This window comes from Aquila chrysaetos, chromosome Z, assembly GCF_900496995.4.
Source record: "Aquila chrysaetos chrysaetos chromosome Z, bAquChr1.4, whole genome shotgun sequence".
Lineage (NCBI taxonomy): Eukaryota > Metazoa > Chordata > Aves > Accipitriformes > Accipitridae > Aquila > Aquila chrysaetos.
Genome location: NC_044030.1, coordinates 57031133 through 57057226, shown reverse-complemented (window position 1 = coordinate 57057226; position 26094 = coordinate 57031133). Strand labels below are relative to the sequence as shown.

The 26094-nt window shown below is 38.4% G+C and overlaps 1 protein-coding gene across 1 annotated transcript in view; it reads left to right on the top strand.

Annotated features, from left to right (window-relative positions):
* SLC1A1 (solute carrier family 1 member 1) overlaps positions 1–26094 on the top strand; it is a 56619-nt gene that overhangs the window by 22771 nt on the left and 7754 nt on the right. Inside the window, exons 3-8 of the mRNA XM_030004790.2 lie at positions 12317–12409; positions 14296–14410; positions 16668–16710; positions 18437–18544; positions 19946–20130; positions 22153–22260. Coding sequence (XP_029860650.1) covers positions 12317–12409; positions 14296–14410; positions 16668–16710; positions 18437–18544; positions 19946–20130; positions 22153–22260 — 652 coding nt within the window. The remainder of the gene's footprint in view (positions 1–12316; positions 12410–14295; positions 14411–16667; positions 16711–18436; positions 18545–19945; positions 20131–22152; positions 22261–26094) is intronic.

The window sequence follows — 26094 nt, the reverse complement described above, 5'->3', positions numbered from 1 at the left end:
CCACTAGGTTTCCATGGCTATAGAAATAAACCCTTTACGCCAGGGCCTGTTTTGATTACTGCTTCGGTACTGTCTGAAGCATCCTTCAGTTCCACCTTTCCCAGTACCAACTGCATACTCTTTTATTTGCGCTTCCTGCTCAAAGGTAATGGTTCCGCAACAAATCTGGCTTATTCTAGCTGACAATGGCCTATTACAACTGCGTGAGAGAGAAAAATGTCCCAGTGAAGTACCTAGCCCATGTGACTTTTCCCATTTGCAGAAACCATTGCTTTCCCTGTGGAAAGAGGTTGTTGAGCTGTGGCTGATGGATGGGTATCTTGAACAGATTATTTGTTCTTTTGCATTGTTCAAAATTAAAGTGTCAGTTTCCTACTTTGGATTTGTGTTTGAGAAGTTACTAGTTTGCTTTATCACAATGCCACTGAGTTTGGTGAATGGAGACAAAACGTACAAAATGGGAGACAAAAGAGCTGGAATGCAATGAGAAAAAATCATTAAGTAAAGTATTAATCAGATTGTTCTTATTTCTCATGTTTATCTGTGAATGTCAGAACAGTTCAGACTTAAACAAGCTTTTTTGTCATCCACTATATTAGTAATTGAAGTTAAAACACACTGAGGCTGTGCCTATGCTCAGGAATAGACCTGCCAGTTCCATTAGATATAAAATGTCCACAGATGTAAACTACTGTAAAGGAGCACAGACAAGGAAATGGCAGGAGAACAAATCTATTTTATTTCCTATAATGCAGGGCTTCCTTTGGTATCACAATTCCTGGAGTGGCAGCTGCCTCAGCAGTTTCCATTTCTGCGAGTCCGAGAAGCACAGTTACTGAGAGATGCTGTGTGACTGAGGCATCCTTAACAGGCCCTGTGCATCACCAGAAGGCACACTAGTTTCCAGTCAGTCCTTGGGGAATCCCTGATCTAGCTTAACATACTCAGAGATTGTCTCTTGAGATACCTGCATGTTCTTTAATTGCTTTTCTATGTTTCTGAAGCCAAAAGAACCTCCAAGAAAGCAGGTCCATTGTATAATATTAGTAAACTAGTTTTCTGGGCTCAGGCAGGAAACTCACCTTGTCCCTTTGTATCATGTACGTTGTGCAAAGGACGGAAAATGTTTCACTACCGTTAATGAGTTTTGCCTTCAGTTGTACTGAGGGATACTGGAGGTCCTGTCCCCGCTGTCCATGTGCAGTCACTGAGGCAGGGAGGACTGCAGAGTCATGGGCTATTAATGGACAAGGCTTTGTGCCATCCTCTTTGGATTACTTCTGTCGCAGTCATCTACTCCTTTCCCATCAATATCAGTTGACCTTATGAAACTGAGACAGCCCCTACATTATTTAAGGTTTTAAATTATAGTAATAAAACTCTGAAGTGTGCTTCTGGTTCATGGAGCATGATTACCACCAGCTCTCAAGGGCAAAGAGCCCCAAAACACCAGCCATTCTGCAGCATTGGCAGTTACTGCCTCATGTCCCAGCTGTATCACTGGTGGCACCACTGTGGATGGGTCTGAAGTGAGTTAGTGTCTTCTGCTCTTCTGTTCTGGAGCTCAGGATGCAAACAACAACTCCACTATGTAAACCAGATTGCATTCACTTTTTTACTCCATTTCCCTGTGTGTGGACATCATGATCGATTAAAAAATGTAGTGTCATGTTAAAGTTTTCTTTTTAAGAGTCTGGAAGCTAAAACTTGTTCACCTATATGTTTTACCACCAGTAGTTTTGAGGTAAATTCAAGTAGTGTCAGTACTCCAGGTTTTCTGTATTCATGCATATTTCACCTGCAACAGTGCAGAGGCTATATTTCTGCTACATCCATGAACTGAATCTGATTTCTGTTACGAATCTTGCTAGCCTGTCCATCTTGGCAGATTGACGTGTCATCTTCCCTCCTTATAAGCTATTATTATATTCCACCCAAGGAACATCATATCTCCTGAAAAGGCATTAACTTGAGATTATATAACCTCTGAGAGCTTTCTAGAGGAAAATTAAAATTCTCCTACAAGTGATACTGTTTGCAAATAAGAGGAGTGGAAGGCAGTACTAATACCTTCTTTCTATGCATGTAGTCCAATAAGGTCTCTAGGGAAAGATCATAATACAATGCTGCAATGCTGTCTGTGCCAACTGCCTACAGGGCAGCACAACAGTCCCTTAGCAAACTGATATCCAGGCTCAGAAATTTTTCTTTACAACTTACCTGAACTTCCTTCCATTTTATAATGATTTTGCCTCTTTCATTGCCATAAGCTATTCATCTCCCATTTATTCTTCCCTTTCTATCTGGTATTTCAAAAGGTTCATAACTACTTTTTCAACCCCAACTTAAATTATCCAAGATATCCCCTTTCAGTATTTGGAATGTTCCTTATAACTATTATTGTATTCCATGCTTTAGTCTGTTTTTTTTTAAAAAAAAAAATAATCTTTTTTCAATGCCTCTTCAAAGTTAGAAGACCAGGATTTATCATGCTAATCCAGTGGTAGTCTCACTAGATCATGTAAGTAGGAATTGAGAATTTTCTGATTTAAATTTTTTGTGGTATTTAAAGAGCACTAACAGATGCTTATTCATTAGCTGCATGCATCTCTCTCTCTCTCCCCACTCCCCCAATTTGTTAGTTTTTTTCAGTTCATTTGTAAGACATTCTTCTGTTGCATTTACACAACAATACTAGTGGAATAACAATCGTTTGCTCCAAAGAAAAGAGATTAATTAAATTTCTATCAAGTCTATTGAAAAGGTAATTGCTACAAGCTGTCATAGAAATCCTTTTCCTTTACAGTAAGTAACAATGAAATTTGAATAGACAGAATAACTGCTGTTATAGAGGGACTGACAGAATAGGAATGGAAGACTTCTAATAACAAACACTAAAGACAGAGGTAGTGGGTCACCAAAAATCTCATTTGAGAGACTGCATATCTCAATGTCTTTGGGGCTTCCATTTGACATAGATTCTTCATTACTGATCTTTGCAGCCAACATCTGACTCAGAACTGTCCACCTAATGAGACTTACCTATATATGTCATTCAGTTAGCTAGTGGAAGACTAGTTACAAAAGATCATTCAGAGCCCCATGACACAGTAAACAGGAGGAAAAAATAAAATTATATGAGATGCATATCAAGTGAAAGATGGTTGAGAATGATCTATAGGTAAAAACAGCAGCATCTGAGTCCTGTGTCTCAGGTGAATAGTGAAGTCATGCATAGAATTCTGCTGTCTGAAGTCCCGAATGTGGATGGTATTTCAGTAGACAGTTGTAGATTACTTGTTTGGTCCTGACAGTCATGTTTGTATGCAAGGGATGCAGTATTGCATTTCCTAGACAATTCCACAGTGCAAAGGGGAAAAGAGCAAAAGATTCACCATTCAGCCCTTGGAAGGAAACAACAATAATTCCTGTTGAACCTAATTTGTAAACTTAGATTTCAGGGAGAATATGCAGAAAGTGAGCTTTCAGGAGATTAATCACAGTCAGGGTAAACTTGTGCTTCAAGATCGTTACAACTAAAAGGGCAGAACGGGAAAGGAAAGGCTCAGAGTCTGGAATGGGAAGAGGGGAAAATCACAGATGAGTCAAAGATGGCTTCAATAAAGTACAGGCTCTGAATTCACCAGTTTTACGGTGATTCCCCTTGCAGCAGTTATTGTCTGAAGTGTATACAGCATGGTTTTACTTTCAAAAAGTGAGCATAGGCCAAGGACAAAAGGACAGAGGACAGCTGGCTTTGGTACTCTTTCTTCTTTTTCAGAAGCCCTGAGAGGAGCATTCTTCACACAGGAAATGAAGAGGTAATGGTGGATTGGCTTCCAAAAGCAGACATCCAAAGTGGATGTAGCCATATCACCAAGAGACTGAGAGACTGGATGGGTGAAAAAAGTTCAGATTAGTTGGTGAATTTAACATTTAGTCTATTGTCTAGTCCTAGTCTTCCTTTCTGAGTCTCAGGGAGTGTAACTGCAATATGTGTCCCTGTTTAGGAAGAATCGCTGTGGACTGATGAGTCACAAGGGAGATGGTGTAGGTGATGCCAAGCACTGTGAGCACAAAGATCTCTCCAAACCTGACTTCATGTTTATGAACTGTCCCGGATTCACAGGACAGCAGAGAGGACCTTTCCCTGCTCTGAAAAGGAAACTTTTCCCTGCTCTGTAAAAGAAACTTTTCCCTGCTCTGAAAAGGAAACTTTCCCACTTGTATCCATCACCCAACTATCAGACAATGATAAAGTTTACATGGAAATAGGATGAAATCTAATCTTATACGTGTGAGATTCCTCCCTTTCCTGGCAGTAGCTGACTAGAGCTGGCAGTAGCCCATGGAACTAGAATGCAAATTTGGATTCTCTTAGACACATAGAGGAATAAGAAAATAAGCAATAAGCTTGCTACACAAGTCAACACTGGAGCTAGAATTTTGTGTTCCGTTCCTCAAGCAAAAATCATGTGTCACTCTCTGAAGATATATACTGTTTTAGTATTAGTAGTGTTTCCCATTGCAAGTAGAAGAAAAGTATGGCAACTAATTCAAAATTGTCACTTGCCTTTAAGATAGATTGCTGTTATGACTTGACCACCAGCTCTGTGATGATCAGAGGATTAAATGAGAATGGTCAGTATGAGGTAAATGACATTCCAAAAACCAAACTAGAATGGAGAGGTTATACCACACTGTTAGATGCAGTTGAAATTTTTTAAGCCAAGGAGCTTCACGCATTTCATACAGCTATCCATTTATCAAGAGCACTCTGCCTGCACTGCTTCATTCTTTCCTCCCCCCTCCCCCCGCCCTAGTATTTTTCAAAGAGTAAATCTTGTATTTTTGCAACAACACATAACATAGTGCACCCCTGGCAATAAAACAACACTACTATTTTTATATGAAACATTGTGGTCACTTTAGAAGGATTGCTTACTGAAATTCTCTATATGCATTTTAAGATTCTCCTATGTTTTTCTATTTTCATATGTCTGTTGCAACATTCTGTAAAAAATTTTTAAATGGACCTGACTGTCCTGGATGTCCATTGTATCACTTCTATGACCTAGTGACTGCACATTGAATCCAGAAGAGCCAAGACAGAAGGGAAGAATTAAAACATGTACACCTGGGAGAAATTGAGAATCCTTTTGTGATTCCTCTAGCATCTGCAGAAATTCCTCAATTAAAGCAATAAGGCTGATGGCAGTTTGGAGCAGTTTTAGAACTGCATTTTGTCCTTGAATCAACATCTTAGTCATAGACGAGAAGGTGTAAAAGCCATAGCATTCTACTCTTCTAGGAACTTTTGTTGCTATATTTTTGTTACAATAGTGAATTAGGTATCAGAACCCTGAGAGAATTGTGTACCGTTGATGTGTGCCATACTTCAGTTATTTCTCCTCCAAACTATGATTAGCTCCTAAAACTAATGGAGAAAGCTACGATATGTCTGGCAGTTGTGTGGACATGGAAGGCCCTTGAGCCAGACTCTTCCCTGTGGCTCTGAGTCACACTTAAGGAGAAGAGCCTGCCACCAGTGCTAGGAGCTGGCTAAGTGGCATCGATCTTTGTACAGAGAAGACTCACATCTTGATCATCAAGTGTAGCAGCGTTGGCAGAGGGAGGTAAACAGCCCAGCCTTTTGCTGTTTATACTTAATGATCAATTTGTCATGCAGATGAAGTGAGGTGTTGAAAGAAACAGGTCTTGTCAGCTTCTACTGATCTTCAGAAGCTTTGAGAACAGCTAAGAAGTACTGCAGGAGATGCACTTGATGATGACACTGAAATTCGTAGAGCAGAAGAAAAAAATGCCAAGGCCTCTAGGTATGATTGTGGCTGCTGAGCAAAGTCAGTCACACCAGCAGGTTGTAGATGTAGTCTCGCATAATGTGTTGAAAAAGAACACCTGGAAGCTTAAATCCTTGTACTCAGCTGGGACACCTCTGTAGAATGGTATGACAAACTCTAAGGATGTACGTATTACCCCCTAGGGAACCATTAAGATGATAATCACTGGGAGTCAGAAGAGCCCTGTGATTGTTTTCAGTCCTTAATGCAACCCTTTTCACTCCCACGTCTCACAGGACCACAGGATTAATGAAGCACAGTGAACAGCTCTAGAATTACACTGTTACACCTCATGCCAAAGCCATTTGGACACGTGCGCATTTGTACAGGCCTCCAAAGTGAACACTGATACAGACCACACAACAGCACAGTGCAATATCATCTTGTACAGAGAGCATTTTGTTTACTTGAGTTTTAATCATGTTGGGTACTGATTTGCTTGTTTCAGTTTAAAATATTTATCCCAACTGTACACATCTCAGGGAGGGATGGAGGGCGGGGAGGGGGAATCATCTATAATTCATGGATCACTCAGTTTCAGTTTTTGACTAGGGTTGGTACCTGTGGTACAGAGCAAGTGTTCTATCCCGGACAGTAGATCTCTCAAGTGTTGGTAATTTTTCTGTGATGATAGCAACTGCAGTCAGTCACTTGGCTATCCACTCCATGTTGTATAAAAATGTAGTTCTACAATGGATTTTATTATGAGGTTCCCAAATGTTGATACCAGCATAAAATTTCTATTTTATGTGGGAAATGAAGGTCATTCTAACAGGCAGGAACAAAATAGGAGGAGGAGTTAATGGGGTAGTAACCTTTCAACATCTTTGAAGGTTTTATTAATGCAGTGTAAGTGGTTCCGTCTCCTGCACTCCATTAAATAAAACAAAAAGGTTAATATTAATGAGTACTTGATGCTTTTACCTGACTTCATAGGTTGCTCCTTAGAAACTGCCATCAGCTCTTAAGTCTGTGTTAATGGCCAGCTTCAGAGAAAGATAAAAAAGCTTTATAATATCCAGATGCAGAATAACTTCACATCACAGAGGTTTCAGTCTGATCTAGTAGCTTGATACTGCTATAAACTGAAACAACTGGTTTCTTTATCTTTCATGTTATAGTAAATGCTGTGATTTTGGGTATTGCTACAACCTCTGTACAGGTTCAATACATCTGTCTCCTACTTAGCTCTTGGCCTCAGCAACGCTGAAAGACAACACAGGCTGCAATCTAGTTACACAGGTGATGAAACATATTTCCTTACAACTAGTTTGAAATTGCTACATGGCAATGTAGCTAGTTTGTGGCACTTTCCACTCCTCTTGTGTCAGGAGAGGAAGAGAACAGGAATTCCCTATTTTCTGAATAAATGCCTCAGACACAGTGAATGAAGCATGTTGCTGTAGGATTTGTTGCAAAGTCCACAGGTCTTTACCAGATGCAGAGATATATAATTACACTGCTCCATAGCAGTTTTGCTGGCACACTAGTGCAGGGTTGAAATACCTCAGCTGGATTTTTATTCAACAAAAACTTGTGAGTATTTCACATTTCAGGGGCCATTTGGGAGTCACAGACAGGTCTGGTTTGTGACTATAAATTTGTCTGAATGATTTACCTGACTCGAGTACCTGCAGAGTTTTTATTAGCTACTTGGTTTATTTTACCTGAAACATTAGGTGTTATTTGTATTCCCAAAGATCTGAGTAACTGTTTTTGAAAACTGAAGGGGAAGTACAGAAATCATTGAGAATCTTATTACTTTTCCCAGGAAACAATGACAAAGCTGTAGACCAGTCTGGAAGCAGTGAAAAGACGTTGACTCTGTTGGTAGTTGGATTAAATGGCAGTGGAGTTGTCATTAGCAGCAGAAAAGAGGACAAAGAAAGAAAATTTGAGGACTGGTTTGTGTTCAGAATGTTCCAAAACAACCTTTCCAAGCAGGAAGGCAAAAAAAGACAAGCGTTTATCACAAAAAGTTTAGAAAATTAATTTCCTGGATTTGAATGGAGCTTCAACAGCATCAATACCATTGAAACATATATTTCAATGATTTTTCAAGACTTCATTATAGCTTTTCCAGCACTTTCAAAAGTATAGCTTTGTTTAGGAACATTCTCTGTTCCCCTGTGACACCAAAATGGAAAAAAAATAATCACTCTTGTCAGAGAGAAAATGGACAAGTAAATATTGGTCTTTCATGAAGTTGCAACCTTGTGTTATACTAAAGTGTCATTTTTTTAAGTCTGTGAGAAACTGAAAGAATGATTAATGTTTCCATCAGTGGCTACTGGTAAAAATCTCTGGAATACCATGTTTCATATTTAGGCTGTTTTGTTTAAATCACACTGTTCCCTTAGGTAAAGTAGCTTTATACAGTAGCATTTCAGGGAAGCATAAATATGTACAGCAAAACAAGATTATGAAAGAAATTTTAGAGGTACTTCGAAAATTGCAAATGACTGATGGTGCCATCATCCAGTCTTAAGAGGACTCTTGGTTTGATGCACTTAACCAGGTAGACACGGGTTCTAAAGAGTCAGAGAAGCTATGTGTCTAACTTTGGCAACACAACATATTCCACATGCAAAAATCAGTAGTTGCACTCAACACAGGATTAAACTGGTCAGTTGTAATCATTCCATTTTTCCACTTCTGATTTTTTGCAAGTTTCACAATATTGTCCTCCTTTCTGGCTATTTTTTTGAAGAGGAAAGTCCTGGGCATCCTCTAGTAATAGAGAAGAAATAACAGCTGTAAAAATAAAATAAATTAAATTGGTAGGCTTCCTGGCAATACCAAGGAAAAAATTTAAGTAAAAAAAGACCATGCACAGAATAAAAAAAGTTATCGCAATGCGACAGCTGGATTAGAGTTTTCCTTTTTTCCTCAGCATTTAAAATGGGATGTCTATGTATCTTATCCAAAAGTATGTGCCTCTTCTGTTCTGTTGAGGGTCCTGTACCTTCCTTATCCCTGTTGTACTTTGATGCCTTTGAATACTCTGTCAAACAAAATTGTTAACATCAGTCTTATTATTTATCCTCCCATTCTTTCCTCAAAAAAAAAAAAAAAAAAAAAAAAAGGTGCATATACAGTGCAGCATTTCATTTTGGTAGGGTTGTAGGTCCTGGGACAAGAAAGAGATGTGAGAGACTTGATTTCACTGATTGTTTCCTTTTTTATTCTTTTACAAGTGTATGTGTTGCAAATTAGAGAGAATTGGGCAAAAAGAGAAAAACAGTACAAAGAGCTTTTGAGAAAAAATGGAAGCTGAATTGCAGAAGAATAGGCAATTGATTCCCAGATTTGGCTTCAGACATTAAAACCTTAACTCTGTTCTGCTGAGATAACATGGGCAGAGAGGTAGATAGATTAACAGATTTTAACACCAGTTGGTGTCTTTTGTGATCATCTCCCTTAAATCTTGTGTATCACAGCCACAGAATTGCATTCCATGCTTCAGTGGCTGTAGCTGAATTAGAATATCTCTTGCAGGAAAATTTAAGGAACTAATCTGAAATACTGCAGTTTTGAAATGCCCAGGGATGGAGGAGAATCCATCATGCCTGTTTAAATTCTGTACAGAAGACTACATTTACAGTTTATCTGGTCAAACCTGTTTAAACAATTTAAAACTTGGGGAATAGGCTGAGGGAGGGAAAGAGCAAATACTTATAAAAGTTTAGTGGTAATCCACAGTAGATACTCAAGTTTAATTACACTGGGTTTGTGATTTTATCTTGACTTACATTACTGCAGGCTTTCCATTTTGAATAGCATGTGTGCCATCTTAGTTTGAGAATTAAGTTTTCTTATGAAGTGAAATCAGTGTTAGTTGTACGCTTTGTTTAATATATCCTCCATTAACTCTTTCAGTTATATCCAAAGAAATTATAAAGCCATGATGTTATTTCAAAGGAAAATTGATTTTCAGTTGGCTTGAGAAGGCGGCCAGTAGCTACCAATTATAATATATCATGAATTGCTCACTAATAACAGTAGGATATATTTGGAGGGAAATTATTTTTAAATATTGTGTTTTCCTATGTGTAGCAAGCTAACATGAAAAAAAGGAGCTTAGCAGCATAAAGAATGCAGTGCAAACCTGTGTCTGTGGCACTTGTAGTGAATGCTACTGCATTCTCTACATGGAAGCATAATCCTGATTGCAGTTTTATTTCGGAGTACAGCAGTTTTCAAAAAAAATCAAACCACACCTTATCATCGTCAGAGCATACTCATACTTATTCAGTCATGTCTGCCTGCCTGATTTGCGTGCTTTTATAGCTACTAGCAAAGAAGCACCAACCTGACAGTGGAAGCACAAGATGAATTCTAGCACAGCTCACTCACTAGCAGGATCATTATCCAGTTTAAAAAGGCAGGGGCAAAGTTTTTCCTTAATTATACCTCTGTAACTCCAGTGAGTGTAACAGTTTGCAAAGGGATTGAATTTGAATCCAGAAGAAAGGCTGGAACTTCATGTCATACTACTTGTAGAATCTTTATAACTGAGTACTCTAGGGAAGTAACGTTGTATGATTATTAGGCTGTTGGCTGAGTCAGCAAGACTGTCAGGCAAAAAAAAAATCTTAAGGCAAGCTTTGTGAAGCATTCCATCCCATGAAAAGATGATTATGTTACCTCCACTGTCTGTCTAACAGCTACTGACAGTTGATACAACAAGTTTTAGAATAAAATTCCACGATTTCTAGTTTTTATGAACCTTATATTAAAACATATGGTACTGTGGCAATACCAGTTTGCTATCTTTTAAAAACATTATGTAAAGTCTTCTAAGTTAATAGCAGGTGCAAAAGTTTCAACATTGACAGCCTTTGAAACCAGCTCTTCTGTTGTCCACAGAACCCATTATTTATTACTATCCATTCTCAAGAGTTCTCACTGCCATAATTTCCACAGCTGAGCCCACAGCAATGCAAAAGTCCTCCTTTCTACCTGTTTTTTCCCAGTTCCCAAGGTGAGAAATAAAAATGATGGCCCAGATTCTGTGTCCATTCTGTTGTTTGTGCCTCAAACAATATCCTTAGTGCTGACAGCCTCCTGTAATAGCTGCGGCATTGCTTTTTTCTGTGCATTGGTCTGTATTCCCCTGCCATATGAATAGTTCTGTTATTATCCTTATCTGCTGTACAAGTGAGATAGTCTTTACATCATGATTTCTGCATGTATATGTAGCTCTTCTGTACTCAGTCTGATGATACGCTATCCCATGGAAGACTCCAAAATAATCAAATAGATGATGAAATAAAATAACCTTCATTCTCCTCTCCCAGTACTGTTTGCATTTTGAGTAACAATTAACAAAACAAGTGAGGCATTATATGAATGCTCTAGGCACAAGTTGTTACTGCTGTTAATATACCTTCTGAAAGAGACATGAACACATGGTTGAAGTATGCTTGCTAAGATGAGCTCAAAGATCAATAAGTTATATTTGTGTCAGAAAGATCTTTTGATTTTTCTTCCTTCATTTTTGAACCTTCATTTTTTTTCCTACAAAGTCATGCATCTCTGAGGTTAAATATCCTCGTGGTATTTTTGCTTTCCTATACAAGGGAATCTGGCCAGTCTTTGATAATCTGACTCAATAAACATAAAAATATAAATGGATCACAAATATATAATAAAGAGATAGCAGTGACTTATTAACTAGTGTGGTTATAGACAGTCAAGTTTTACAGTCACAATGCTCATTTTACCCTGGTTACTGAATTGTATGTGTACAGATATAACTGTAAATCTTTTAAACAATTAAAAAATACTTCATGAGCAGTTTGATATAATATTGTTGCCAGAAGTTAAGTTGACCTCAGTATAACACATGCCTCAGCACTTTCCCCACCTTCATTAACAAAAATTGTCTTCAATTCCTGGCAATGAGAGATACAAGCACAGGAGTGGGAACAGCCCAGACTTCAGAAAAGCTTTAGTCAAAATAAAAAAGTAAACCTGTTAATGAAGGCAAGCCCACCAGAAATGTGCCTTACTTGTTTGTATGTGCCTTTGAGCAACCTGGGGTAACAGCCCTGAGCAGCTCCCTTCCCTTGGCTTTTAGTTTTAAAGCCAAGAAGTTACAGATCTGAAAAGAACGAAGCTATTATTTAAGTGAATATGGAATAAATTGTAACATAATTTCATAAACCAAAGAAGTCTAATTCATCACAAACATCAGGGAATTAGAAAAGCTCAATTATCTTTTTCCTAGAAAAATCCAGGGAAAACAGATTTTGCAAAGAAGCAGAAGCAAATACGTTGGTCAGCTACAGACATTTTTCAGAAGTGCAAACGTCAGTTAGGTATTTAGAAGGATCTTGAATAAGGAAAGATTTCCTGCGTAGAAATAAGAGACAATAAATAATTGTCTCTATGAAAATAACAAGTTTCATGTAAGAATGTTTTTTACTTTGTTTTTGTCGTTCTTTTTGCAGGTGTCGCTGCTTTGGATTCCAGCGTTTCTGGGAAGATTGGTTTGCGCGCAGTCATATATTATTTCTGCACTACAGTCATTGCTGTAATACTAGGTACTCTGTGATACTGTAACTTTTAAAATCCTCAGCATCACCTAATTACAAGCACACAGCACTGTGACATTACTAATTTCCCAAGACAGGATGAGGAGAAGAGACAGGATTCATACCAAACATCTTGACATACTTGTAGCCAGATACAGGGAGAAGTTAGTCCCCCTGTTCACAGTTGGGCTGTATTAATATCCAATATGAAGCCACAGGCAATTTCACCGTACATTTCAGCTCAGGGAAGACGAGGAGCTGTCTGCTTAGGTAATCAGTGACCAGCAGTGGGAAAGCTGAATGAACGTCAAAGGCCACCCTTAACTACAAAGTTCATTTCCTCAATAGCAGAACGATAGATTGTCACTGATTCTCAGATGCAACAATGTATAATGTGTCTCACCTGAAAGAATGACAGAAAATACTGCTTTCCTTGTCATCTCATTTCTTTCTTAAGAGGTTTTTGTCCCCTCTGTCACTGCCAGGCTCTACTCCTACCTCTCTGAAGTCCACATCTCCTCTTGCAGGAAGTTCATTCCCTAAAAGCAACCTTGAAATCTTCCATATTTGCTTAAACAAACACCTTCAGCCTGCCTTCTTAAATAAGAAATAAAATTAAACCCTCCTCTATCAGCTGTCATGTAGTTTGTGGTTTATCTTTGTATTTTGTTGAGCCTGAGTGAATACTGTGCCTAGGTATCACCCACTAAAAAGAAACATGTATTTATTTGAATGACAAAATGTACATTGTATGTGGCCTACTTGTAAAGCAAAGCAGTATTTAACAATAGAAAATCACATACAGGCATATAAGGCTGGATTAATTTCTAGAGGTTGCATCACTGAGAATAATATATCACTGCAGTTACACCATTTAGGCTATCTCATCTGTCTGGGAATTTTCTGGGAATACATAGTGAGGAAAATTAATAAAGACTAACATTAATGTGTATCTAACTTTGAAATTGTCCCTACCCTGAGAGAGGGGTTAAACCAGACAATCTCCAGAGGTCTCTGCTATTCTAAGTTATTCTATGATGCTGTGATATTACTTGTTTCACACTGCAGAGTTATGCAAATTCAGTTCTGCTTTTATTCACAGCTGTCATTAGAAAGCCTTGTTCCTGGCTGGTTGGAAGAGTCATCCAAATGCCTTTTTCTCCCTACAGTAAGATGTAGTAGTTTCACTTGCTTTAGGTTTGTTTGGATTTGGGGGAGAAAAAAAAAAGAAAAAAGAAAAAATAACATACATTTGGAAAGGCCTAGTATATCATATAATAGTAAAAATGCCTAAAATGAAGCCACTAAAGTAGATGGAAAATTCGTCATTGATTTTAGTATTCACAAGGTCAAAGCTAGTATTTCTTGCCCATAATTTTTTATTTTAGTCTGTTTCTGAAGCCCTTCTCTTACGTAACTTTATTGCTAACTAACTTTATGAAAACATTCTGTTGTACTTTGAGGTCACAGGGCAATGCACTTGTATTCATATCTGAAAGCTAGTTAGTAACAAGAAGAGCTGCATAAGGGAAAAGGTAAACAGCAATTCAAAATACCACCATGCAAAAGTTGCAGACCACTTCAGCTGAAGCCCAGCTGAAGTGATTTACCCTCTTGGTGAGCAGTAGTGATTTAGTACCATACATGCAAAAGCAAAGCTAGAGTGCACAAGTCCAGTGACAAGGCTGCAAGTAGCTCCTGTGTTGGGGGAGCCCACAGATATAAGGACACCACCTGTAGACTTCTCTTTTCTGAACAACCCTGCATGAGCACCCAGGCAAAGCATTTGGTGAGTTTAGCTCACGAAGAGTTTAGCTACACGAGATATATTGAGGCAGGATGCACCAGTGCCGGTGCTTGCACTGTGAGCTCTTCTTCTGCTTCTCTTCCTGCAGGGATTGTCTTAGTTGTGACCATTAAACCTGGAGTGCCTCAAACAGCAAATGAGATCGACAGAGTGGGCAGTACCCCAGAAGTCAGTACTGTTGATGCCATGCTGGATCTGATCAGGTGAGGTTTTCTTTTATAGTTTCCATACCCTTGTTGCAGAAGTCTGAACAAATACAAATGAAGTTGTGATGTGTAATACATTAAAAATGCTTTCTAATGTTGCATGGATGAATAAGGAGAGAATAACTTGTATTCTAACAGGTTAGACATTTTAGAGTATTTTCAAAGCAGTTTGTTAAAATAATTTCTCTTTACACCATAGACTTCGGTTAATAAACCAATGACAACAAAAATTCCCTCCTTCGCAGAAATTGATATGCAAGATTTACCTATTATGAAGAAAATATTCAGAAAGGATTGAATGGTTGGCAAGTTACTGACTGGCAGCTTCTGTGTCATCCAGCATAGACAACCACCTGAAATTGCAGTGTTGTTTCCCTTCCTCAAGGCAGGATGTAGAGTAACAGACGGAGTACGCAAAGGTTTCTTAGGGTTGCATGGTTTGCTGCATCACCGTTATCTAAGGCAACCTTGTAATGAGTCTTTCCCCATCAGCATCCTAAAGTGGTTAGAAGAAGGAAACCCCTAGAAAAGTCTGCAGAAGACTTGAGCAGGTTTTCAGAGCTAAAGTGTTTAATGAATTAGAAAAAATTCACAAAGAAGGGCTGCATTTCCAGTAGTGGCTAAGTAGTTCCCTAAAAAATGTTTCTGTGGATTATTTTTTTTCTCCAGCTGCAATTAGTCTCTGTTTTGTATCACTATTCCTGCCCACTATTTTCTTTTTGTAGAATTTTTACTTAATCTATAATGTAAGAATCAACTGCCACATATCTAAAATTGGCTTTCTCAGCATTTTTTATTTCAGGAAATGTGACTGACATTTGCAGATGAAACTCCAGATACACAGTTCTTCAACATTTGTAAAATATACACACACATATATACATATACATATATATATCTGCCCCGAAAAAGTCACTGTCTTATTTAATAGCAAATGTCTGCTGTCATCTGGGGCATCTCTGCCCCACCACAGATCAAGGTAGACCTCTTTAAGAACAACTCAATTTCTCTGAGGTTGGTTTGTGAGATAGTTAACAGTCCTCAACCCCAAAGCCCCCCACAGCTCTTACCAGCCTCTGTCTCTTCCTGCCTGTACATGACCAGACTGGCATCTCCTTAGATAGTTCATCTCATTCCTCATGGTCACTTGCCCAGAAATCAATGAGGGAGACTCTGCAATCAGCTGCATTATAAAACTCAATGCAGTCTGTTACCAGTAACTTCCACATGAACATCTCCACAGGAATTCACAGGACTGATGTAGTTCCATGCACAAAAAAGTCTTCCTATAGTAAGAAGCGTTGTGAATTGTAATTCAGAGTAGTTTGAGGTTTTGCTACAGTTTATAGCTCAACTTCTTGTAAACAAATTTAAGACTGTAATCAGGAGTTTGAGATCTGAAATTCTGTTTTAAAGGTATAGTTACTTTTCCTATTTTTTTATGTTCATTAGATTTAAGATCCAAATCCGGACAGGCTTGTAAAGATTAAGGAAAATCCCAGGCTTGTACAAACTACTCTTGCCTTTGAAGAAATTTTGCTTTAAAAATTTGAAAAATAAAGGCAGGAGTTTGTGAAAGATCTGGAAGGGAGATAAAGCCTTCTGCTTCAATATAAAAACTGCCTTTTTCTGCACTGGACTGGGTATTCAATAAATACCTAATTAAAGCTTTTTTTCTGCAATCATTTGAATCTGAAACTGGCAGTTGGAAAGGAGGCATACAACTGGATTGCACTGCTTCTGATCCAATTTCCTAATTTTTCAGTATGTGAAAATTGTTCTTGACCCTGGAATAACATGGGAATCTTCCATCAGCCAAGATTAATTTCTGAATTCAAAACTACAATAGAGCACATCAAATATCTGATTCTTCCACCACAGCATTTATGGGGGGGGTGTTCTGCCTATATTTGACAAATCCTATAAAAATGGTGTGTCCTATATTCCTCATGCAAATGATGGAGATGATGCCTCAGGGAGAAACCCACTGGGTTTAGTAGCTTACCAACAGAAATGTCAAAAACTGAAAAATAAGCCTAAAAATTCAACAGCAGGAAAACAGTCAACTGATCGTTGGGAGTCCTGAACCCTTAATTTCTTTGGACTTTATATCTGATGGTGCTAAATGCACTGCTTTCTTGATAAAGGAATACAACCTGATCTGGTTTTCAAGCAGCAGATTTTAACATTTTGTTTATATGAACAACTTGTCTTAGTATGCTATAATGTTGAAATGCCTCTACTTTTTTAACAGGAATATGTTCCCAGAAAACCTTGTCCAGGCCTGTTTTCAACAGGTAAGTTTGAACATTCCTCTTCGCTACTGTATTTTTCATTGCAGACTAAAAATTACTCTTCTTTTATATCCCCCAAAACTATGTCAGCTAAGAATTATTTCTGAGAAGTCCAGGGCTATCGTAATTTCCCATAAAAATACTTCTTTTTAAGGTATCTTGGTTTCATTTCCGTTGTGATAAACACTCTGTTATCAGCTATTAAGTCCTTGATCATCCCTTGCAAAAAGACACTGTTTAGGAGCTGGGTGCAGAAACCAAGCAGTGTGTAAGACAAGATTTTTCCTTTTGGGACAGGCAGAGGTAGAAGAACCATGTTGTGAGGACCTATTTCCTTGTTCTTAAAAACCCTCAGTGTCTGATGAAGTCCCCATAACTTAGCCCTCACCCTGATGTGTCTTGTGTCTAATGTCCCTTGCCAGACCTGATGATCCACCTTAAGGAAAAGGCAGCCAATTGGTAGAGTCTATTTGAGACATCTTTCAGGAAAAGTGAGATTTGCAAGATTAAAGAGGAAACTGCTGTTTATATATCAGATTTACTTCAGATTAAGTCATCTTTATCTGTAAATACTGGGTTTTGTGATGCTCTCTGCTTCCCTTTTTTGTCCTCCCCAGCAGCTGCCTATCAGTTTATCTGAGCTTTGTATGTGAGGTAGTTAACCTTTCCTAGGAAATGATGTTAACTGTCCTGCTGTGCACAGTACTGAACATATTTGCAGTTTATAAAATTTCTTCATGTAGTTTTTCTCATATGTTAATTACTGTCACCCGACACTAAGGGGACAGACAGGTTATTTTAGGGATCCTTGGCAGAATGATGACAGCACTAAATCATAGTTACAATTAAAGTTTTATTTTCTTAATAGGATATTATCATTTGTATAGCACAGAATTTATAATCAGAATAGCACAGGATTTCTATAGGCAGAATCAGTGTAGTACAATTCTATAATAGCACCACTTAGCTTATGGTTTCTAATCACCTGGACCCTCTGCAGATTGGGTCAAATCTTAATAGTTGGTTTGCTGTATCAATGTAACAATCATGATCTAGACTCAAAAAACTTATAAAAGAATATGAGTCACTCTCTCAGTCCTCAGAGGAAGCAGACGATGGTGGAGGTGTCCCTGGCCATCGGGGGGTCCTGGGTCTCACTGTCCGGCAGCAGCTCCGGTCCAGGTTGTCCCTTAGGACTTGTAACTGCTTGATTTTATGGACAGTGCTTTGGGTGCTGTTACGCTTTCCCTCTTCTGTGATGGGGTTGTCACCACCAGCTGGCTGGCCAGGTGCCTGGGACCTTCAAGGCCAGTATGGAGGGGAGTAGTCAGGCTGGTGCCCAGGAATTTTGAGGCTGGTAGGGAGGGGAAGAAGAAATCTGTTTGGTTCGTCTGCTTGGTGCACAGGACCTTCAGGGACTCATGATAAGGGGATGTATCTTATCACCAACAAGACTACACCAGGTCCACAGGGCATCCAAGAGCCTGGGGTGCAGAATTCATAGCATATTATCTGTGAATCACTTGTTTGATCTACAGCATCTGAAGTACAGAACCATGATGGCTCACATGAATTGAGAAATAACCTGTTTGTCTATGTTTGATACGTTCAAGTCTGCTTGGTTCATTTTTCCCTTATTTTTACTGGGCAAAGGCTATGCCTTTGTCCATTCTTCAGTTTCCTCATGTTTCTAAATAAGTTCTTCTATTTTTTAAAAAAACTTTTCCAGTATAAAACCAAACGTGAGAAAGTTGAACCTACAACTGGCGTGGATAAAAATAGCTCCACATTTACAGAAGAACCTGTTACAACTGCTGCGACAGCAGAGGCTTCAGAGGTGTGACCTTTATTGTTGTATTCCTTCATGATATATAAAGTGGGGAGAAAGAACATAGAATAAATTTGGTTTAGGTGATTTGGTTAGTGATTGAGAAAAGGAAGGAAATGGTAGATAGATAGATTTTAGCAAGGGCACAAAACTTAATAAGTAAATGCTAGAGGTGATTATGAGGATCTTCAAGTAGGTTTAAGCACACCAGAGGACTCCACTGGTAATTAAGCAGTCCAAAGATAATGTGAGAAAATACTCCATTCATATACTCCATTAAATGTATATGCTAATGAACTGTCAATTTGCTGAGAAATTAGAGAAAACAGTCACTGTGGAAAGGCTAGATGTATATCAGCACAAGATGTTTGAGCAGCAATGAGATAACTGTAAGCACTGCAGAAAGAAAGGAATGGAAAATCATAATAATTTTTTTTTAATGGAAAGCAAAACAATGGTAGGCATTTGTTAATTAATAGTTTGTTACTCTGCAAAAAAAATGTAAAGAGACAAAAGTGAAGAAGAAGTTTAACAAGCCTCTGATTAGAGGTCTGGAAAGCTTATGAGTGTTGGTGGTTTATAGAGGCTAGACTTACACCGAAGGAGAGGGAGAAAGGAATTTGTTAGAATATGAACACAGAACTATGAACAGTACTGAATCAATATGCATTTTATTATACTTCCAAATTTCATCTCATAGTAATGAGAGCATGGGAACATGAGCTATGTGAAAAGACATAAATTAAATCTTGAAGCAGGATGTAGTGAAGAATTACACCCTTTTCTTCACATGTTCATACTGCACAAACACAGAGGAATGTGCAAATACCTATCTATTTAGTAAGATTTTTATGTTATGTGCATCCAGTTCTGCTGTAAATTGTGCCATTTCACTGATTTCAGCTGAACAATAGATTTTAAACTTGGAGCAAAATTGGACACCATTGTCTCAGTTCTTATGCAATAGACTATTTATCTTAAATCCAGGCATAAACCCTCGAGTTCCTCAGAAATAACCACAAGGATTCTACATCAGCTGTGTTTTGTTCTCCACTGTAGGGAGTATGTCTTGAGTATATTGAAGACATGACTGCGGATACATAGACCTTGCCATACTTTGTGTCAGAAGTCTATAGAAAGGGCAACATAAATTAAGAGGTGCTTTATCCCCTGCTAGGGTTTGGTCAGATCCTTGCATAGCTTTAAAATACAAAGCTTTCAAAGGCAATTTAGTTCTACCTTCATTCCTGAACTTGCCCACTTGGCACTGCCAGAAAGGGAGTAGAATGACTGGGGAAGAGCTCCGTGTCTTTTCAAAGAAAGATCTAAATATGTTTTCATTTTAGAACTCTTTAAAGTAAATTCAGTGTTTTCAGATAGTAACTTCTTTCTCTTGAATCTCATCTATAGAACAAAACCCAAGAATACAAAATCGTGGGCATGTATTCTGATGGCATCAATGTGCTGGGGTTGATCGTCTTTTGTCTTGTTTTTGGAATGGTTATTGGGAAAATGGGAGAGAAAGGACAAGTGCTGGTGGATTTTTTCAATGCACTGAACGAAGCTACAATGAGAATAGTTCAGATAATTATGTGGTAAGTCCAAGGACATACTGGCATTTTCTAACAACTTCTTTAAGTGGGTTTTGTGATTTAAGAGGTAGGAGCAGACTCATGCTTCATGTTTGCTTTGTTATAGTGCTTTACAGCAAACAACTTTAAAAGAAAGGCTGGTAAAAAGTTTCCTTTCTACAGAATTTGATCCTTTTGAGGAAACCGGAGACAGGGCTTCCGCTTACTGTATACTAAAAAAACAGTCCTACTGGTACACAAGAAACCTGAGTTTTTCAGGCATTCTTGCTAGAAGTTTATATCAAACCAGTACAACTGCACTAGTGATTTGAGGACTGTAGAAGCATTAACACCCACATGCCCTTCTCAGTCTCGAACACTATTCCCTGATAGCCATTATGTTACGGGATAGCTGTCCTTGGAGCTAAGTTCCTTTAGAAATATAAATTAATATACAAGCCACAGCACAGAGCAAAATCCAAAATGGTATACAAAATACAACAAAGACAATGTTCTCACAATATTCTCTTATAATATTCTCAGACAGGAAAAACAAATTAAAAATGCAGCAACTCATCTGATAGTGTTTGGTTGGACTCCACAGCTGTTTTGTCCATGCAGATCACAATTACAGGATCAGGGCTACAAGCACACACAATCCTTTCCAGAGTTTCATCCTACGTATGGAGCACTTTGTGCCATTTACTGCAATACTCTGCTCATATCCACGTTTCACACAAATAGTGGCTTATCATATCTGTCCATTCCATGGATTTTTCTTCCATCCCAGCACACTGAGATGCCTGTAAAAGAGTAAACCTGTCCAAGGTTTAGTTACACACTTCTTGCTGCCTTTAAAGAAATGTAAATTAGTTTCTGCAGCTTGTCCTATACTAGGCAGCTGGTTCACTGCCCAACTGAGTTATAGCCCCATGAAATAGGCTGCCTCACTCTGCAGCAAATTACCACTAATGACACCTGAGAGTTAGCACATGCTACAAATACAGGATCTGACCCATAAGCTGACTCTCCAGTGTCTTGTATGTGCCTGAAGCTGTGGCTACAGGCTCACTGTGTTTCTACAGATGTGGGAGCAGTTGTCTTGAATAAGGTAAAGTTTGATGCTGGTAGTGTGAGGAATTAGTTCTGCTTTTACCCAGTTCAGGGCTCAGAAGGAACTAGGAGTCCTTGCTTTGGACAGGGACAAGGTACTATTTTATTTGTGAGATAGCACACACACATTTTTATAAATTTATAATTTATATTTTTAGATAGATACATTTTATATTTTCACAAGTTTATAAATTAATTTATACTACTCAAAGCTCTGAAGTGACAACTTGTCTCTGTGACAGTCTGCTCTCTGGTACTAAAAGAAATGCAGTGGAGCTGGTGCTAGCATAAGTCCTGATTTTTGCCTTGAGTTTTCTGTAGGCAGTAGCCCATGCAGCTATTCATGTCTGTAAGGCATGGCCTTGTGTAAATTTACTGGGGGATGGGGACCCCTCCATCAAGCAACACACTGATGACTGTACTATCCCAACATACTAAAATCACTCTTATTCTGTGCAGGTGGCCCACATGTAGCCCCCAGTGCTGCAAGGCAGCTGCTGTAAGCACAGGAGACCTTTCCCATCTGTGTGTGATTGCAGAATGCACAGATATTGGTCTCAGCCCTGCAAACTTCCACCTCCAAGTAAGCTTATAGCTATGCATAAACATTTGCTGCAGTAGGGTGAAGCTCATACCCCTTCCCAACTTCTCTATATTCTGTGACACCAGGTCATACAGCACTTGTTAGACTATGCATAGGGGTACATTTACTCTGATTTTCTAATCTTTTTTCATCACCTCTATTGCAGTCTTGTTGCAAGTGAATAAAGTTAGTTGTATAATAGAATATAAAAAAATCTTCAGTTGTGTAATAGAATGTAAAAACAACCTTCCATCTGTTGTAAAAAATTATACTGTGCGAGAAATTATTCCGTTGTGAGCATGCCATATTTCTCAGAATGCATTTTTAATTGCTTTATTTTTGCTTTCTAGGTATATGCCAATTGGTATCGTGTTTTTAATTGCTGGGAAGATAATAGAAGTTGAGGACTGGGAAATCTTTCGTAAACTGGGCCTTTATATGGCTACAGTACTGAGTGGGTATGTAATTTCTTAAAGATTAAATTAAACACTTGCAGTTTTTAGAGCTCAGTTGATTACAACTCAATTATCTACAACACCCAGCCTCTTCTAGGTCAGAGACAAAAATTCTTGTCAGTGAAAATTATGTGAGGATGTGTGAGGATGTTTTGAATGCATGTTTTGCTGAATGCACATTTTTGTTTAAAAAGTCACTGCCTTGCATTTAAAAAAAAAAAAAAGCAAAGGCTGTTCTTGTGTTTGTTGTTTCATCTTCTCAGCTTGGTGCTGAAACAGGTAATATCATTGTATTTTTGAGAGTAGTAATGCTTCTGTTATATACTAGGAGAAGTTGGAAAAGGGTGAGGTTGTGAGTTACGTCTTATTGGGAGTTGCCAGCCTATTGAAAATACACAAATATCTGGATTAAGTTGGGAACCTCCATGGGACCAGCTCCACTGCCCAATACAAATGCATAGTAATTGCAGTGCACAATAAATGATGCCAAAGAGGAAACTGATCCCTTCCCACCACAGTGCAGAGCTGGCAGCTGACATCAAAAGAAGCCCTGGGAATTGCACTGTTTGTTAGTTACTCCTTTAAGGCAAAGGTAGCTGGTGAAGTGGCAAAAGAAGCAGTTGCTATCTGAATAACTTAGCCAAGCATCAAAACATTTTTTTCTATTCTTTTTCTAGACCCTTTGCTGTGTAGAACAGTCTGGGGTGGAGGCAGTTACACCTGCACAATGTGGAGCCTTGCACATGTGGAGCCTTAGAAGGGGCAACTTAACTGCTCCAAGTCATATAGGTTATAAATATATCTCTGAAAGTATCCTACAAAGAACCCTTTTGATAGATAGATGGATTTTACAGTCCCAATAAGTTAAATGCATTTAAATTTCTATTTCCAATTCAGTGAAGCATAACTTCTAGGCTGTCTTGGTTCATTGCCTTAGCATCCAGTCCTATAATTCCTTCAGTATGCTAAGGATTTATTCATGTTTTGTCTAGAGGCTAGATTCAGAGTTGTTCAAGAGCTTCCTTCCCACCACTTTATGCATATGCATGCTATTCCTCAAACATCATTCACACACTTTCTGATGAGCAAGCAGAGAGAAGGGTAATATATTAGTCTTGAATGCAAACTTCTCTATAAATAGTCAAGAAGGATCTCTCTTTTCTGCATTAATCTTTGCTAGATAATCGTATTTATTTCAGAGTTGTTTTGGTTTATGCATAAGCCAGTATGTTTGGACTAGCTGTTCAAAAATCATTTGAGATATAATGACTTTCTAAGTAAAAATTACAGCTCCAGAAATAGCACTGAATCATGACTTTTGCAAATGTTACAGATATGAGTGCAAGTTATGTTTATCTAATGCATAATGCAGTTTTTTGTGAGTTTCCATTTAGAATTGGAAAAGAAATCAAATTTTTAAAGGATGCAGAAGTTGGTGTTTACCAAGAGACTGTAAATCAAGAGACTAATATTTTCTATATAAATTATAAGTGAGACCATGACCACAAGTTAGGTAGAAGTCATTTATAGAATGACACTATCATTTCTGCAGGTTTTCTATGTTATTAACTCCAATTAACTCAGAGGAGGAATATGTTGGATGGATACTGCCCTTTGACTTCCGTTTTAGATCAGATAGCAAGTATTACAGTTTTAGATCTGATAGCAAGTTTTATGACTGTTTACCTATTAATGGTTACTATTTGTACTGTGACAGGGCTTATCTTCCTTAAGATGTGTGTGAAGACACAGTGCCTTCTCCAGAGTACTTTGATTGCAAAGTAAACTACCATCATATATAGTCTCCTGTTTAGCTGGTAACCATGAGCTTGACAGGCACAACAATTTTAAGTAGGTTCCCAGGTGCCATCAAAAAGATTGTATATAGTAAGGGTGCCTACTTCTACATCCCTGAAGATAAAAAGTCTCTGTTCCACTGAACTCACTTGCCTTGCACATGCCACAGTTTTCCCTGATGGGTGCTAGGGTAGATCTCTGCAGCTTTCTGTCTCTTATGGGATGGCCTACAGTGGGTGATGCTCAGGGTATTGTGGAGAAGGGCTAACAGCAGCACATTCTCTGCAAAACTGACCATCAGGGAGAGCATGTTGTAATCGGATCACAGAAGCAAAGATGACAACGTACACACAAGGCCATAGGCTGCAGGGAAAAGGTGCTTGTTCTGTGTTTTCCAGCCTGCAAGAATACCCTTTTTCCCACCTCTTGGCAAACAGAAGAAGTTGTGCTCTTTCTTTGTCTTTGTTTCTTAAACTCTGCTATTCCCACCATATTTTTGGGTTTCATCCTTATTTGCTTGACGTTGTCTGTTTGCGGTGTGTTCTGTTCATCAGCATCTTCCATAGCTGTCTATCATCCTCCTCTTAAGCTTGATCCTGAGAATTACAACTTATCTTAAACATGTTTCTTGTATTCCCTATCAGGAAAAATGTGCAGGAGAATGAGGGCTGGTGTGTCTTATCCTCCTCTTCCTTTCTTTTAACTTCCCTTTCCAGCCTATCTTCTCTCTCACCTTCTTCCCAGCTTTATTATTCATGACCTTTCACATTCTCAGCCCTACCAGCTTTCACCACCATTGTCTGCAACACATCTCAGTCTTTATGTCTCATTCAGGTCACCATGAGGGAACAGACTTCCCCCAGTGCCTCTGCTCTGGCCACTAAATATCTTCACCCTCTCATTTCTAATGGCTGAGGTGTCCGGATGAGGACATGTTAGCAGTCACAGAGGAGGAAAATCAAAGTAGGAGGCATAGTACAAGTGTCAGAGGACTCAGAGTCTGAGGTGGAAAAAAAAAAGGAAGCTGCAGCAAGCAGAGTCTCTCTTGCCTATGCCTTTGTCTCTTCTGAAAGCAACAAGGCAACTGCATCTCTGGACGCTATAAGGAATGCCAGTTTGGGATTCTGAGGGACAAGATTCTTCCTATGTTAAAATTGAATGTTATTAGAATTTCTCTTTTCGGTTGCTGATTACGATTTTTGGTATAAAAAATTTCTGCAGCTTGCTGGGAGTTGCATTTCATGCATGAAAATATATATTACTTCAAATTTGTTTCATGAAAATCAGTAGTAGCAAAGCAGGTATGCACAAATACTTTATTTTGGATAATGCCATGTTCATGATGCCACTAAAAAAAGTGCAGATCTAAATTTTTCAAAATAGCTATTTGGAAGTCAGTATGCTTCTAGATGTAGACATACTTGAAATGTTTGCTCTCATCAACATTTTGTTAAGACACCCAACAACACGCATACTACTTTATTTTTCTTTCTATATGTTCTGAAGAATTCAGTTTGTTCTCAGGCACCATTGTATAAATTATTAGGTTTTTTCCTAGAGTTCTTTACAAAATTTTATCAATACACGTTGCATGCTGTTATTTACATTCCACTAAATAAATAATTTGTTTACATGCAGAATGAAAACTTTATGCCTGTTGTTTTTAAAAAGGTAATTTTTCCAAGGACACAAATAGTTAGGTTTTGTGGGTGATCTTTAGTGCTGTTGTGGATTTCTGTACTGTGGCTACTGCTCTCTTAATTGCCTATTTTTGGCAGAACAAACGGTACCATGATTTATGGCTATCTTTATCAGCTACTCTGAAATCACAAAGCACTATTAAAATGCAGTGCCATTCACAAGAACATCTTGTGAGGACAGAGTAAAAATCGCAAGGTTATGCATGACAACAGTTCTGGGCTTTATGTTTCCAGGCTATGATGATTCACAAGAAGATGATGTTGCTATAGCTGCTTGCAACCTTGGAACATAGGAAATATTTCACATACCCTTCACATATATTTCATTTCAAATATACTC